This window comes from Vanessa tameamea, chromosome 19 (genome assembly GCF_037043105.1).
Source record: "Vanessa tameamea isolate UH-Manoa-2023 chromosome 19, ilVanTame1 primary haplotype, whole genome shotgun sequence".
Taxonomy (NCBI): Eukaryota; Metazoa; Arthropoda; class Insecta; order Lepidoptera; family Nymphalidae; genus Vanessa; species Vanessa tameamea.
Window position 1 is genome coordinate 11239035 of NC_087327.1, and position 18051 is coordinate 11257085.

At 33.9% G+C, this 18051-nt stretch overlaps 1 protein-coding gene across 2 annotated transcripts in view; it reads right to left on the minus strand.

The window, feature by feature from the left end:
- The window catches only part of LOC113393823 (paired box protein Pax-1), a 29413-nt gene extending 14896 nt beyond the window's left edge, over nt 1-14517 (minus strand). The window contains exon 1 of one of the 2 annotated variants that reach the window (XM_026630897.2): nt 14352-14517. In XM_026630897.2, coding sequence (XP_026486682.1) covers nt 14352-14433 — 82 coding nt within the window. In that variant the 5' untranslated portion in view covers nt 14434-14517. Of the gene's footprint in view, nt 1-14342 lie in introns of both variants that reach the window. The other variant, XM_064217881.1, reaches the window with a different exon arrangement.
- Between the last annotated feature and the right edge of the window lie 3534 nt (nt 14518-18051).

Sequence of the window (18051 nt, forward strand, 5' to 3'; positions counted from 1 at the left end):
TTCAACATTTCACGAATAAGAAACATACTAAGAGACAAAATAGCACCGCTGTAATGAATTTATCGATTTTTTTTTTATATTTAATGTCATGTAATTATATAAATGTCGGATTAATGAAATAAGTCGGACATTGGAGGAATATTTATCCTCCATGTTTTATATTACTTTATAACTAATGTCATATGTCCCTCTTAAGAACTATGTACTTTTAATATGTAGACTAAAACCATCTACACGAGGTGTTATCTTGTTAGGTACAGGTATACCTACGTGTGATTATTTGCATCGGTCAGGTAAAATAAAACAATATTTAATTTATAAAGAATAACATTACCATTAACGCCAAAAAGTAAGTAAGTAAATTAACATCAAATGAAATAAGAATCGATTTTATAAAATATTTAAACAATTATTTAAATCTAAAAGACTTAACCAGACTTCATTACTTTTATTAAAAATAATTTGTAATAATACTAAGGCGCGGCGGCGTCTCCTTGTGTGACGTAATGCGTTACGTAACGCAGTGAGAAGACATCCTCAGGTTAAATGGGTGTCGTGGTGGCGGAAGGAAAATAAATGTCAAGGACTATGGCGATAGTGGCCATCCCTAGGAGACATTTATGATATAAATACGAAAACGGGCGAATAGGCCACCACCAGATGGCTACCACCGCCCATAGACGTTGGCAACCTTGGGAATAAAGATATTATGTCTATAGTTGCACTGGTTCACTCACCTTTTGAAATTGGAACACAAGTATTTCCTGTTTGGTGGAAGAATATCAGATGGGTGGTGGGGGGCCTATATACATTACATTACATTAGCAGTCTGTAAATTTCCCACTGCTGGGCTAAGGCCTCCTCTCCCTTTCAGGGGAAGGTTTGGAGCATATTCCACCACGTTGCTCCAGTGCGGGTTGGTGGTGCGGGGGCCTAGACCACGTCCTAATACCAAATATCTATGCTCAGCAGTGGTCAGTAAGGATAGATTCCGACTCCGCAAAGTCAATAAATCCTTCTTGGGGCAAGGTATCCGTTTCTATAATAAAATTCCGCAGACATTTTTAACTTTGCCGTTTCCTAAATTCAAATCCTTATAAGTAGTTAAGCAAAAAATACATTGGTAAAGAAGGCATATTATTCAATACAAGATTATACAGATAATAAAAAAAGCGTGGAGTTAATGCTTGTTGACTTCCAGGCAGGATATATTATATACATATATAATTGTATTTAACTAACATGTCTGTATGTTTAAAACAGTAACTACTGGGTTTCTGGCCGGTTCTTCTCAGTAGAAACTATATTCCGAACCGGAGGTAGCTTCACTTAATATAGTTTATTAAATGACGATTCAAAAGTGCTTGTAAAATCCTACTTGAATAAAGTATATTTTGATTTTGGACGAACATGGATTGAGGATGATGTTAATATTCCTGGTGTTCAGTTTTGCGTCTTTCTACAACATATCTTTAGCATTTGAATAAATAATTTACATAATGTTTACTTGTAGTTCCAGAGAGCTCGTCACCTACTCACTTCCTAACACATCCCGGTTGACCTCTTCGTTACAAGGTACGTTACCGTAATTTTGTTTTTTGTGGACGGCTATGCGTCACAAAAATTAGTCAAAATGTACTTTATTCAAGTCTTTAGAATGTAGATTATACTGAAAGTAAGAATAACAGTCAACGAACATCGTGTTTTATCTGTGTCAACAATAAAATGATGTAAGCTTTTAAATTTTAGTATCCGGGATGAAAATGAATCCCTATTTGTCCTCTAGTTATATAATCTTGGATTGAATAATAAACATTCTGGACAAACATTGGACGCACGGTGGAAAACTGATAAAAAAGACCACAATGTGGAAAGGCCTCAAAGGTCGTAAGACTCAAGGACCAATCGAGTGATGACTGATGAGGATCGTGTCCATTTCATAAAGTATCACGGAATTAGTTAAATTACACATAACCTAGCTGAAAATTTTAAGTCAAAATAATGCTTGGTTTATCACAAATTCAATGTACCGTGTACAATATTTCGTTATTTATAAATCTCGCTAGATTCATCATAATTTACCGGTTTTTACAGTTACTTATATATAATTATTAACATTAAACGGCAAATAAAAAAAACTATAATAGAGTCGGGAGTCAATAATGTTGGAAACCGTTAGTCGAGCAATTTGTAAAACTGCAGTTATGGGGAGGGAAATTGATTTAAGTTTCTATTTTTAGACACGCCCGACACGAGGAGACAATTATAGGTACAGCTGGACCTTAACCTCGGAATAGTTTGCATTTTCTCCATATTTCGTGTAAATATTTTAAACTAATACAATGCGGAAGCGACCTCAGTCACTGACGCGGGAGGTGCCCGACGGCATCCCGAGACTGTAGAGGTATTCTGATATATAAAATTCACCTTAGATAACGAGCGTCAAATGTCACAATTTAATACGCGACCTTTACTATAATTATTAATTATTATTATATAATTTATAGGAATTAAAATGGCGATCACCGTAAGTCGGTTGTCAACATTTCACGAGTGACAAAGCACTGCTGATAGCATAATTAGACACCGAATGCATAATTTACGTGTAGTTGTAGTCTTTTTTTAAATTTATATAAAATAGGCGAGCAGACTGGCAAATAGGCCACCTAGAGGTAAGTGATAACTGCCGCTCATAGATATTGGTAGGTAGTGTAAGAGATATTAGCCATCCCTACACCGACAATGCGACACCAACCTTAGGAATAAGAAATTGTTCCGTGTGCCTGTGTTGCAATTTGATTTTTTTTTGTTATTATAATAATGATTTCTATATAATATAAGAAATCAAATGTTGTAAAATAAAAACAATAATGTAAAATTTTTAAATGCGGAAGTAGATATAATATTAAATATACGTCATATTTTAGTCATTAGAGTACTTATACAATATTTTTTATAATATTATTTTAAACGTCTCGTTTGTATCAAAACTAAGTTAAAAAACTCCATTAACGGATCCACTCATATAAAGTACAATAAAAATTCGACTCCTCAATAGAGCAGACAAAACCACGGCACGTATATACTTATCAATAAAAGCAAATCCCAGTTGTTTGGAATCGGTAGCGGCGTTGTTTGTCGCCATTACGCTATTGACTCAGCGCGCGCGCAGCTAATGCGTGTGCAAACATCGCCCGCGCCACTTGCGCACGCACTACAGTGGGCCTTGCTCCTCGTAGGCTTTGAAGAAATTATACATTAATATAATAAAGGTCAAAAACATGGATGGTGATCATTTTAATATATTTTTGGTATATATAACCTCAATTTGCGCTGACCCCGAAAAAACTGATAGAGACTTCTACGCAATGTAAATTCCGCCAGTAACTAGTTAACGTTGGTCATTTAAAAGAATATGATTGGTTAAAATGCAGAACATATTATTTGAATGGCCAATTAACTAGTTAAAGATGATATATTTGTCTAATTACGGCTTACCGGAACGCTGATTTCCTTTAAATTGACATCATATTTATGTACTCATACATACAACGTAGTTTTTTTTTTTTATATAAACGTTAAAATAAAATATGCTCTATTATATTAAAGCATCTATTCATTTTAATATTGGTCCTCATTTGTTTCTAAAGATAGTTTTGTTATAATGTTTCATATTTTAAATTAGACAAACTTTAAATTTCCAACATTTCAAATACGACCGGAGAGTTGATGTCAATCAAATAAAATTATATTAAAGAGAACAAACTCCCTCTTTCTATAAACATTTTAGTATTTAGTAAAATCCGAACTCAAAATATAACGTCACATACGATTCGGTAAATATGTATTTGTGGATATTTTGATTTCGGTAGCGCTGACGAGCGCGCTCTTTTGTAAAGCAAACTTAAACCAGGTCAGAAAGCGACGTTCCGTGTAGTTGATGGCGCTTCGAAAGGCACAACCAATGTTTATGGTGCCCTTGACATTTAATGCGTTTTATTTTTAAGGTAAATTAAAAAAATACTTTCTGACTTTAATTTAATATTGGCTGATAATTATTATTATATATAAATGCTATACATTCAGTATAGCATAAAAAGTGGAATCTTGTATCTAAATATCTCACAGCTACGGCCTCTCCAGCTTTTGAGCTCATTCCACCACGATATTCAATTGATTTACACAGCCAAGCACGTGAAATATCATAGGTGCTTGCGCGGATTTGATCCAACATCTTCGGTTAATATACACTAAACATAATATACTTTTAGCATTGGGCCGTAACGGCTCAAGTGATAATAAGGAGTAATTAATAATGTCACGGGGTCTGTTTGTTGTATTGTTTGTATGTTTTGCAAAATTAATGTAAAACAGAAGAATCAAGAAGTCAATTTAAGATAAATGTTGACGCATTCCAAGATATTTTACAAGCTCGTATTTAAGTTCACAAGTTAGTAACTTCATATGTGTGAGTTAAACCTGTTTCAGCCAAGCAATTGAGCTGGAATTTTGCACGCACTTCTAGTGCAAGTGACAATAACAACTAGACTACAATAATTTTAATAAAAAAATCTTATTAAAATGTTTTTAAATCTAACATTTAAACTTCTGTAAATATTACTTTAGGCTAGAATTGTTTAGATAAGACTTTAAAAGTATGTAAAATTCAAAATTAATAATAGCTAATGTTTTCATTTCATTTCAGTATTTCGAATCTCAAATCCGATCCTCTGGGCGTGACGTGAACATTTATTTTATGATGTAGATTAAATATTAATTGTTCTTATTGTTTCAATGCATACATCTAAGCTAATAAGTTGGTAATTTAAGCTTTCATACAAAGCAAAGCGCTTAAATACGATTAGTTTAAACAGAGAACAAATCGGCGACAGTTTTATTTATTTACTGCAGCTGAAACATCTGAGCTGACATCGTATTTACTCCTTAAGTATTAAAGTTCATTATTGTATGGCAGAAATGTTAAAATTCGAGTCGCTTTCCAAACATTGACTCCGTAAACACAACTAATTGACAGGAAATTGTAACATTATTCGTTGTTTGGAGTTGTACTTAGTCTCGACTCTCGAGTTGAAAAGTCCTAAACCGTGTCTCTGTCGATCTCGTCTCGCAGACATATTATAACATTCCAAGTTTTATATCCAGTTAAACTTGATATTTCAAACTCGAAGAATATAAAAAACATTACAGCCTAACCAAATAAAGACAAACAATTAAAAAAATAAAAATCTGACTAACCATTTGGAAGGAGTCAGTAAAAGCTAAGAATATAGCTTAATATAAGGGCTATTATTTTTTTCTAGAAATCGTTTTCTTTAAAAGCCATTTTTATTACAAAACATTTGAGTCCTCCAGTTATATTAGATATTAATATATTACATTCGCATGTATCCCTTTCAGACATTTCACGTGTTCTACGGTGAGTTTCTAGTTTGATTTTACAGAATATTTCTAATTTATTTCTTATTCTTGTGATGTAGTGGCAGAATTACATTGAAATAACACACATGCAGGTTACCTCACGATGTTTTCCTTCACCGCCGAGCACGAGATGAATTATAAACACAAATTAAGCCTATGAAAATTCAGCGGTGCTTGCCTGGGTTTGAACCCGCAATTATCGGTTAAGATGTACGCGTTCTAATCACTGGGCCATCTCGGCTCTTAAAACATTCACTAAACGTAATATACTTCAGTTATTATCATTGGTTTGCTTAAATAAAGACTAAGTTATTGTTGTTCTAAGATATTTTTTACTACCAGTAGCCGCATTGTATTTACCCTCGGAGCTTCTGCATGAACAAATAAAAAGTGCCGCCTGTGACGAGACGGACAAACAGACCTCGGTTTGTTTGTAGTCAACCGCTCTACTGGGAATGTTCTAATGAAAAGGCAGTTTCTTAATTATATGTTAGATAACTAGATTTACTAGTGTTCTCAGTTGTCTGAATTAAACCATATTATTTATTAAACATATTGGAATAACACATAAGTATATGCTTTAACTAAATTGTGTTTATAGCTCGTAAATAAAACAGAAAATCGGTCGACAAACTGAAAAGGTACTGAACTGGTTTTCCTTTGCATATTTATATATATTATATTTTACACATTTCCTCAACGTGAAGTGGGGGGGGGGGTATGTGGAACTTGCCAGTGCCCAGAGCGTCTAGTGCGTCCTAGTACATCGGAATACCCACTAAGTAACCAGCGGTACCCTCTCCGTCCAGTTTGCTACCGTAACGATTTGTATAGTTACCTATTTTAGGTATAGAAATATTTTATCTTATAGTTGGTAAAGGACTGTTTACTAGTAAGTTACCTATACTTGCAATGCGACGATGGAAAGAGGTTTACTAACTGTCTATTGGTTAGCTTGTTTCTAAAATTGTTATAAGTATTAATTATATTTAATTATTTATATATATTTAATTATTTTTTCCACATTTAGATATTGGAAATACTTAAAAAAAATAAAAATACTAAGGTCTCCTCAAAAATCGCATCCAATCTATTTGTAGAAACTAGGCGTCCGCTGACAGATACGTGGATGATCGTGTCTCATATCAAAATTCGATTAAAACAGTTTTGTTTGATGGTAGGGCTTCGTGCAAGCCCCTCTGTAGGTACCACCCACTCACCAGATATTCTACTGCCAAACAGCAATGCTTTGAAGGGTGATTTTAGCTGCCAAAATAGATGGGACATTATCGAAGTAAGCCATCGATAATAATTCTTATAATGGCAAAGTCTATGGTCCATGGTGACCACTTACCACCGCGACCACTAGGTAGCCCGCATGCAAATCTGCCTGATAATGATTAAATAAAATTTATAATAAAGAACCAGCGTAACAAATGACGTCACTATAGCGGTTAATAGTTGAATAATATAAAAAAAAAATAAACAACTTTAGTGATAAATGTTAGACGATTGTATACAAAGATTTCTAATTAAATATAATATTGATACGGTGTTAACTATTTATTACAATGTTTGGTAATTAATGGTGGCTCGTGCGATAACTGCGCGTCAACGATAAATAAAGATTTTATCGATACTTTAACACTATTACATCACTACTTAGCGACTGGACTTATTATATTCATTTTTAAATTACGTTTAATTTATGGGTTAGTGTATTATTATTGTATGTTATGATTTTTACACCTTATAGGTTTTTATGATTATTTTAGGTCTGTATTTATGGCTTTATACAGGTAGGTGATAGGTATATTTATCGAATTGAAGCCTTATTTTTAATGAACCCCTAGATTCAGCCTGTGGCATTGTCTGCGTTGAGAGCCAGGTGTTCGGTAACTCATGTCAATTTCAGTAGCTCGAACAACTCATATACAAAATTTCATGGAATAGTTAAGACGCGAAAGCGTAACAAACAGTTCGATTTAAATAAACAAACTCGCTTTTTCATTTGTAATAATAGCTGTTCACGTTAGCACTGACTCTTGTAGTTTATAGTCCGTCATGAGTTAGTTAGTGTAATTTAATTTGTCTTTTGATTCATCTCGTGCTTCATTCTGTTTTACTGAACATCGTGAGGTTGCACGTGTCTAATTTCAATGAAATTCTGCCATATGAGTATCCATCCACCCGTATTGGAGCAGAGTGGTGCCTAAATAAGCCTGAATCCGTCTCCTTACACGGAGAGGAAGCTTAGCCCTGTAGTGACATTTACAAACTGTTACTAATATAAGTTAGTTAAAATATTTATCATTATGGACACGACGATTACACGTTGACAAGGTCACGGTTTCAGGTTTAGGGTGGTTTTCCTTGGTGGAAGGTATTGGTTCTGATTTTAAAGATGAGTGACCCAATGTAACTAGACAAGGGTCATAAAGTTAGTTAAACTTAGTTCCCAAGGTTAGTGGCGTATTGGCGTTTAAGGAAATGATTAATATCTCTTATAGCGTCCATATCTAAAGGCGGTGATGACCACACACCGGCAGGTGGACGACTTAGCCGTCCGCCTATTCTATAAAAATAAGTGAACAAAATAAAATTTAAATCAATTATACCGCACGAGAATATGGAATGTTATAAATATAAAACCTACCAAGAATTGCCACCGTGAATAAAATTTAATAATTTTAATTTAATTAATTAAATTTGTATTGACTCTTGTATTTATTAACAGTAAACACATAAAAAGCATAAAAACAGAACCATTGTTGATTCAAAAGTAAATAACATTAATTGATTCTACACACAGACATTTCCGTTAGGTGGGTCTATGCACACCTATGTAGGCTACACTTTTAGATCTTAGAGCTATACGTCTATACAATCTACCGCCAAACATCAAAGCTTTGTATGTCTGTGTGTAAATACGGTGTGAAGGATGAGTCAGCGAGTGTAATCACAGGGTCATTCTTAGATATCAGTTTTTACTTGTGCGACAACACTTACGAGCAGGTCGGTTATTCGATCGTATGACTTTCAAAATAGAATAGAAAAGGAGGCATGTATATTCTGTACGTTGTTAAAAATACGTGAGGAATGTGAGATTGTCGTATTACGTATAGAAGAGTATCTATCTGACGACGTGATGTGGACGAAGCCGCTGGCGAGCACTAGTTCATTAGTAACGATATTCGTCAATCGTAAGTTTTTCTTTTCATCGATAAATATGTATATTGTAATGGTAGTGTTTTACATTGGTAGTGACGTTCGAAATATCGCTTATCGATAACCCTTGACGCCCTTTGAACCGTGATAAACTTCTCCATCTCGGTGCACACTGCGTTTGCGCTTGCGCAGGCTCGAAAACAGGTATCGATATACATACAGCACGAACCACGTATTTTATCTGAATGTTTTTTGACGAGTCTTTTTAGGTTTTGTTGAAACTTTAAAGAAACGACCACCATTTTCCAACAAGTTTAATTTGAATGTATAGATTTGAAATCTCCATCTGAAAAAAATGTACACTTCGAAGGGTTTACGGACATTGTTCATGTCCAATCCAATGAGATATATAGTTTTATTACGAAATCATTATACTAATTATCCTATATTGCAAGTATATGATTAATAATTAAGGTAATTTATTTTTTAAAGAAATAATCGTGAATAAAACAAGAATCCATCATGTACAGGTAAGGCGGTACTCTACATCCTGATTATAAGATCGTTAGGGGTTACTTTACCTTACTTTGAGTGCAGATTTGAGGAAGAATTCATCACTACGTCATGATTGGGATCTTCAAAATAACAATTAGAAGTGTTATTCTATAATCATGATTAAAAAAATCTTCCAACTCAAATTTCCCTATCTGATAGCAATTAATTTGTGTAAGTACCTAATGCTTGCTGCGACGATATGATCATCATATTTAGCCTACAAAACAACAGTTTTGGGAGGCGGTTGAGCAAATAAGTATCATCGCTGTAAGAAATATTACCATGCCTAACATAGCCCACCCTTGAGAGCTAAGACGTTATGTCAATTGTGCCTGTAGTTACACTGGCTCACTCACCCATTAAGCCGAAACACTAATTACTGCTGTTTGACCTTAAAATAATTGATGAATAGGTTGTTTCTACCCAGATCGGTTTGCACAAAGCTCTACCGCCATGTTCTGAAATCTACACAGAATCGCTTTAAAGGTAGACCAGTCAAAGTTTCTAAGCTGTAAGCATCATTAGGGTATCATAAGGTACATAAAAATGCCAATATCTGAATAGTAATAAAGATATTTAATCTACGAAAAAAACCTTTGTTTTCAATTAAATTTACGATTAAACCTTATTGTGTAAAATCTATTGTGAAAATTCTTATTATTATATTTTTCTTATTTTTACGTTTTTTTTTTAATTTTATCGCAATGTGTGTGTGATTTAAAAAAGTTCATCTTCCACATTTTCTTACTAATACTATTTTTAATTTTTTCCGCGCAATCTATAAGTAGATAAGGTTGTGGTCTGGTTTTAAGGCGGTTTTAAGTGACCTTGAGTTACAGACACGAGAGACAAAACAACTGAGTGCTCGGTGTTGGTGGCGCTTTGATGTTGTTAGATATAACATTTCTTACAGTGATAATGTCTATGGGTGACCAGATACAATCAGGATGCCCATTTCAATTACCCAATAACCACAAAATAAATTTAATTATCAATACAAAATAATGTGCGTTCAAAATAGTGTTTTAAAAAAACGCACACAATGTTGTCAAGTTTATCAATTATTGATTTATTATAATTAGGAAATGAATAATGAATAAATATGACAATAGTTGAAGGAACAATTTAACGGTTGACCAGTAGACGTATGAATGTCTTTAGCGATGACCCGCGGCGACTCCACGCGGCGTCTTATCGACTTATCGACAGCACGTACGTCCCTAGAGGTTAGGAGTTAGGAGTTAGGGCGGTTGATAAAATTAAGCATATCTTACTCGTGTCTCTAATATTGTTGAAAAATAAACATTTTTTTTTGTACAAATTCTTGTAAGTGAATAATGGCCTAGTTTCCGAGTTAAGTATTTATTGGAAAAGCGATTATTTTATTTAAGGCTAATTGCAATTTTGCTATATTTGCTACACAGCCACACAATACATATTAATTTATAAATGGTTATATTTAAGAGTTATTTTTTTTATTTCTAGTTAAATTAATTTGACAAAATCCACTAAAAATCTCATTCAGTACGGTTTGGTACATTGGATATATTTCACCTCGAATATTTTAAAAAATCTTTTCTATATACAAATAATTATCATAAATATAAACGAGGGAAACGAGTAATGCGTATTTCCAGCAAGATATACCGCAATCATAAAATCTTTCAATCATTTTGTCATTTCAAATTAACTATTGGTAATAATTAAATAATCTGAATATAATTTATACCTATATAACACTGCGAAAACTAAGTCTGTATTGTTTATAGCCTTTGGGGGATGATTAAAACCATAGCCTTTTTAATATATGTAAACTAGATTAAATAAATAAATTAAATCTTATATATAAATAGCGCGAGCCGATTTTTGTCCCAGTGATTATGGGACGATAGCTGCACGTGGAAGATCGGTTATGGTCTTAATCTGAAGAGATCCGTAGATGTGCAGAAAATTAAAGAGGATTCTAGATTGTAATTTACTAAATAGTTAATATATAATAAATAATTAATTTTAGAGAGCGGAAAGAAGTAACTGGCCGGCTAGAGGGCGGCGCTATGGCTGTATAAAAAAAACAAACGTGCGAACAGACGTCGTCAGTTTATAATGAAATTAAATCAAAACAAAACCTGTAGTAGGTTTAAAAATTCCTAAAATCCGTTGAATAAATGCGAAGTTTTGCAAGCGACCCACTATAATAATAAACAATAAACCTAAACGCGGCCTTCGTTGATTACTGATCATTTTAATATAATTTATACGTGGTAATACTTGATATAAAAACACGATGAAAAATCGTAACTACCGAATTTCTTGCCAGCTCTTTTCGGAATCTATATTTCGTACCTAACTGCTTTACATTCAACTTAATCCTTTAATATGTTGATTCAAAACGTATTATTAACTTATTTTTAAGTAAGTACTTGATATTATTTTGAATACATTTAAAAAATGTTAATAAGACTCCCATTTTATCTTTTTTTATTATGATGCTAGCTGCTGCCCGTCGCTTCGCTTGGCTCTACGTCAATCGACATTTTTGTCTAATACCTTGTCCGACTGTAAAAGTCAGTGACAAGCAAACAAACTTTTTTGCAATTGTTCAAGTTGTCCCTATGTGGCTATAACTTATACTATAGTTTCAATTAATAAATACACCAGTAAACGAACATTTTTTTAATATATGGTCATCAACCTTACAATTCTGATTATCATAGGAATCTCATATTTATATTAGGTAATTATTTGGTAGGAGGGCTCTGTGCAAGTCCATCTGGGTAGGTACCACCCACTCATCAGATATTCTACCGACAAACAATAGTACTCTGTATTGTTGAGTCCCGGTATGAAGGGGGAGTGAGCTAGTGTAACTGCAGGCACAAGGGACATAACATCTTAGTCCCAAGGTTGCACACCTAACTTTCTGAAATGGATTATCGATACAAATTTCGAAATTGGATACAATAACAAAATATTTATTTATTTATTAAATATATAATGAGAATATTTAACTGCATGAATAAGTATTACTAACATAATATGACCTACTAGACTAAAGCAAGCGATATGTGACATTAACTAAATATTGAATAAATTTATCAAACATTCATAGGATGCAGTCACGCTTCAAACTAGCGTCTCTCCTCTCTCATCTCCGTAAGTCGGTTCTCAACATTTCGCGAGTGAGTTACGAAATTATAGAAAAGTAGCGCTCAGTAAATATTACAGTTTTCGAAGTATCTACATTTTTATTTCTAAATCAAGTCATTTATTCAATAACAATAATTGAAAAAAAAATTACATGGAGCTCGAACTGAAATATATAAGAAGTAAATTTATTATCTTTATATAAATAAATCTTTTGTACATGGGAATGTCTGAACTAAACTCCTCCTCTTAACCTTCTCCTAAACGGTTGGAACGATTTCGAGGAAATTTGCAGGTATTTTTTCAATATTTTATCGTTCCTGTTATAAAAACTCGTGTGAAAGAATAACTCGCGAATTATACTCGTGAACTGGCTTGTCAGTCAATAGTAACGTTTGATTTTGGTGAAATGATTAATGCCGATACAAACTTGATGGAAATTATTATATACTTTTTTTATTTAGGTAACTATACTACGATCGGGAACAAAATAATAATTTTTATTCTTTTAAATTATACCTACGTCAACCATATAATATATAACTTCAAAGTTTCATTACCCTTAAATTGTTCATCCTTAACAGTTTCTACAGTCAGAATCTAACTTTTTCGTTGTTTAATTTTTCTGAGCACGTTTTCGAAATAAATTGTGAAAAATCTAAAAAAACTCAATTCTATCACCAAATTTAGATATATCCGCCGCCATTTCAAAGCCAAAGAGATAATAAAGATAACGTAAGTATAACGAATACAGATCCAATATTTGTGTAATTAATTATGAAATAGATAATTTCAGATACGATTTATATAATAGACAATTACGTTTTGATTTGTTTGTGTCAGTACTATCTGTGTTGTTTATATTATTATTGTATTTTCGCATCTTACTTTTTTAATTCTTGCAAGCGACAAATTAATTTAATGGATTGATTAAAGTGAAAATTTTAACGTAGGTACGTTGCCCTATGGTTTTGAAAATTAGGTAGGTAGTTTATTTCTTACATCGCTGGCTCCATAATCTGCTGTAAATTGCTGTGCCTCAATAAATATGGTTTATTATTCAACACAAGATTATATAGACAAAATTGTATACAATCTTGTATTGAATTATAATAAGTATTCCAAGCAGGATATATCATATCAGGAATGTTATGGATTTGTAATTTCGGATCGTGTTTATGAATGATGTTTTACCAGCTTCAGCTACAGACACAAAATTATTTCGGATTATCCGCTCGTTTCGGGTACTTTCAGTTACGGATATCAGAATATTTACAAATTTTAAAAGAAAAAATCACAATAATGGTTCGAATTTGACTTAAGGCTACCATTTCGTATTAGGTATAAATATCAATTAGCTACTTTCTTTAAGTATAACACAATGCAAAAACGAAATTATAATAAAGATTTTCTTTATCAGTTTCGGTTACTTATAGGTTCTAATTTCAGTTATCCGGCAGTCTCGGTTACGGTTACGGCGCTCCGTAACATAGTACAGAGTAGGGACTCTCTGTACACTTAACGATGTAAAGTTGATTAGAATAATTTTCTTGGCGGTTCTTCTTGGACCTACAATCCCAACCGATGCCGAAAACGGTAACCTTAATCCTCTCAAATTTTTTAATTGATTTTTAATGTTACAATATTACAATTAAAGCAAATATGTTTTATTAAGTTGGTGCGGCAAATGAAATATCACAATAGGTAATGCGGTACTTGCGTACCTACAAACGAGTGTAATGGAAAAGTCTTTAAATTTAAATTGTTACGAAAATATTTTTATGTGCTTAGAAATCTTATTAGTAATAGTATTTCTCTAAGTAATGCTATACCTATTATATAGGTAAATAAAAAGTTATGGTTTCATAATTTTAAAGTATTTTTAAATAAGTTGTTGTAAAGTGTAGGTAGTTAATAAGGATGTTACAGCCAAAATTTATTCTTAATAAAAAACCATGAACGTATGTAACAACAAAAATATATAGATTTTAGATCTACTTATAAATAAATGAAATAGTTTGGATAAGAGCGCTTACAAAACTCACCAGTGTCCATCGCGTACCCGGCGGCGGCGGCGGCCGCGTGCAGCGCGCCGTACTCCTTACCGTCCATGCCACCTAGCATCATCACTGCACTCACATACCCCGCACTACCACCCGATATCAACCTAATCTACCACCAGCACAATTAAGTTACACGTTCGTCGCGTGTCGCGCGAGTGTGACATGTGCGCGCGCGCAGCGACGCCGGCCGCCTGCGCGACGTGCCCCGCCCCCCGTCGCCATTGGTGCGAGACAACCAATCGCCGCGCTCCATTTCAAACGCTTTCCTTTTTCCGTCTCGCCATCTATTCGAAGCGTGCTGATGCATCTCTGGTCTGATGGATTAATGTGGACTTTAAGTCCTTCAGATAAGGTATTAAATACGTTTAATGTCTTGTTTCCGCCGTGTCCGTTTTCCCGTTCGGTCGGCTGCGCACGGGCAGCGAGTGAGATGAAGGGAAAAGTCTCGCTCGAGTAAAGAGTATGAGGGAGGAGGGGGGAGGGTTGCAGGCTGTTATATACGGTGTTATGTATGCACACGCCTTGTAATTGATATTTTACGTTTGTTAATTTAGTTAACAGCTGTTTCGATTATTCGCTTTGTTATCTGAGCTTTGTAGTTTCGTAGTTCTGGGATTATAACTTGTATTGATGGCTTACTATTACATCCCGAGGGTCTGATATTATTTCTAAAATGGGATAAAAAATATCAATATGTATGACAATTTTAAATTACAAAAAACCAGCACTAAAGTGTACTTGATCATGCCATCATAGTTAATCTTTGACTCTACATTTTTAACGTTAGCCTAATTAATAATAAGCTATTAAGAAATAACTTTAAGAAATGTTCACTGGTTAGGTACATATGTAATACATTGGAACCTACAACATATTTATATACCTACCTACCTACCTACCTAAATATATTTTAATAGAGAAATCAAACAAACAAAATCTAAAGTAGCAAATATACTGAAACATAACTTGGATTGTGTTTGAATACGTTTTTTTCCGATTTTATAAGAATCACATGTGATGGAGAGAACACGAGGATTTTAACTGAAGAAAAGTTTCAGATCCGGACAAGCAACGCAGATTTATCATGAATATGTGCTTGTTATAATTCATCTCGCGGTCAGTGGCTAAGAAAAATATAGCGCGTCTGATAAAATTTTATCACAGGTATACACATGACTAAAGTGGATAACCACAGCATCAGTATGACGAAATAATCGAGCTTCAACTTTTCCCCTTGAAAGCGGAAACCTTTGCCCAAACTTATACCTGCCTGTATCTAAGGGCTGTTATCTAAATATCAACACCATCTTGTGGTTTCAAAGCTTTGATATTCGATATTCGTATTTGTTAAATTCTACGCAGGATATATGTACAAATTAAATCGTAGGTACTTTATTTATATATTCCGTAATTGGAATGGTGGACAAAATTACTGAGTTTCTTGCCGGTTCTTCTCGGTAGAATCTATTTTCCGAACCGGTGGTGGCTTTACATTCAACACTGAATCATGAGAATAAATTAGAATATTTTTTTCTTATAAGAAAATATTCTAATTCCCAGAAATTATTTCTGAAGACTGCTTTTCTGATTTTTCTTCTATAGATCTCCTCACATTTTTACATTACTTATGAATTACAAACATATAAGGTAGGTACACAATGCGCTCTAAATACTGATTAGGTATACCTATCATATAAATTTGGTAGTACCCGAAGTACCTAATCATAGCCTTTTAGCTTTAATCAAAACTTCGATTAACAAGGCATTACTCAACAAACTATAATAGCTGTCGCCCGCGGTTTCACTCGCATTTTAGGGGTTAGTAGTCAGGTGTTAGGCATAAAATAATACGTATTTCCTTCCTTGGGGTTCAAGTTTGCTTTATATCAAATGTGATCAAAATGCGATTCAGTAGTTTAGCCGTAAAAGACTAACAGACAGACAAACAGAGTCATTATAATATTATCGTAGATTAAAAAGTGTGGAGTTAGCATTCGTTGATGCTGGATAAGTAAAAAATCTATTTAAAATGGAATTTAATATGCTATTTAACTAATTGTCGGAAAAGATTTACTATTAAGTTTCTTGCCGGTTTTTTCACTAAAATCTATATTCCGAATCAGTAGCAGTAAATTAAAATTTAATGTAAAATTACGGTTTACGTGAAAAGGTATATTTTGATTTGTTATTGTGAACGTTAAGCACGTATCAGTTAATCACTGAAAACACGTGAAGATGTTGCTTCAATCTCCTTGTTTCCCCGTTGTGCCGGTTGCCGTTGCATCTGAGCACCTACTGTGTTTTCCCACACACGTCTGCTTAATCATACATCTCGCGTAGAGACCTGCCCTTTGAAATTGCCAGCCGTGTCCGAAATAAAGTTATGACAATGACGTACTTAATAATATTAAGTGTATATTTACTATGTCATATTATCTTTATACCTACCTTTTTCATGTTGTAATGTAACCTACATCACAACTACCGTATGAAAGTAGGTTACATTTACGAATAACATTACAAAATTAAAAAGTTTATTAAAAAGGTATTATGTGCCGTGCTGGATCGATCCCGTCTAATTATGATCAAGTTTTTCCACACAAACGTTTAGTTTACAAGGTCTAAAACGAAACGCATACCGACCTAGATTTCGTTACACCAAATGTCATGTCGCAAAGTTCTATAAAAATACTTTCTTCGTGAATACAACGATTAATAAGAACCCGGAACTGTCCTCATATTAACTTTCATCAATGAAGTTCCTCAAGAACAGAAGTTAAAGTCGGTGCTTTTGAGACGGGAGCGAGTTCCGCATCATTTGCTGTGCGGTAATTTGTTCGTTGCGCAGGCGCAGCGCGGCACCACAAAGCTGTTTTTGCGTTCAGAGAGAAATATTCGTAGCAATTAACGAAGGTTTTTCGACGTTTTACGCGTAGCTGACATATTTTGGGTAATTAAAATCGGCGTGTATGTTTTTATTTAGTTGAAACAGCTTCGCGGCATTCTGAAACGATATCACTTTTTGTACGAGTGGCAGTTTTTTTTATTACTTTTATTTCGGGAAGGCAACTGTGGTCACCTTCACTCATAGACACTGGCACTACTAGTAGTGGCAACACACCACCAACCATGGGATCAAATAGGTATATCTGACAAAGGATCTAAGATATCATGTCGTTTGTGTATATCAATTTTTGTATCAATTCATTGACGAAGTCGCGCCCCTCCTCGTTAAATTATCGAGCTACATTAGTGTGTGCTACAAGACGACGTAATGTGCGTGAGATGACTAATGTAAACAATACAGCAAAAAAATATTACAAATTATATTTAACGTGTCTAAAGCTTTAGGTACCGATTACTATCGAAGTAAATATATGCTGATTTCTAAATTAAATAATAAGAAACACATGCGATAGAATGGAATTTCAATTAGTCTACCTAGACTGTCAATTTGATGTGGCATTGTACCCACGCTGGCGCTATTGCCCCTGTGAAGTGCAGAACGCAAACATTGAGCTATGTAAGCGCAGCTTACGACCCAAGAGTCACAAGAACCGCGTTTCACGACCACACGTCTAAGCTCCGAATAATAATACCGAAGTTTCAATGTTACCTAAAATAATATTTTCAATAGTAACATTTATATTTATTGTAACTATGTCCTATATTTTTAAACAAA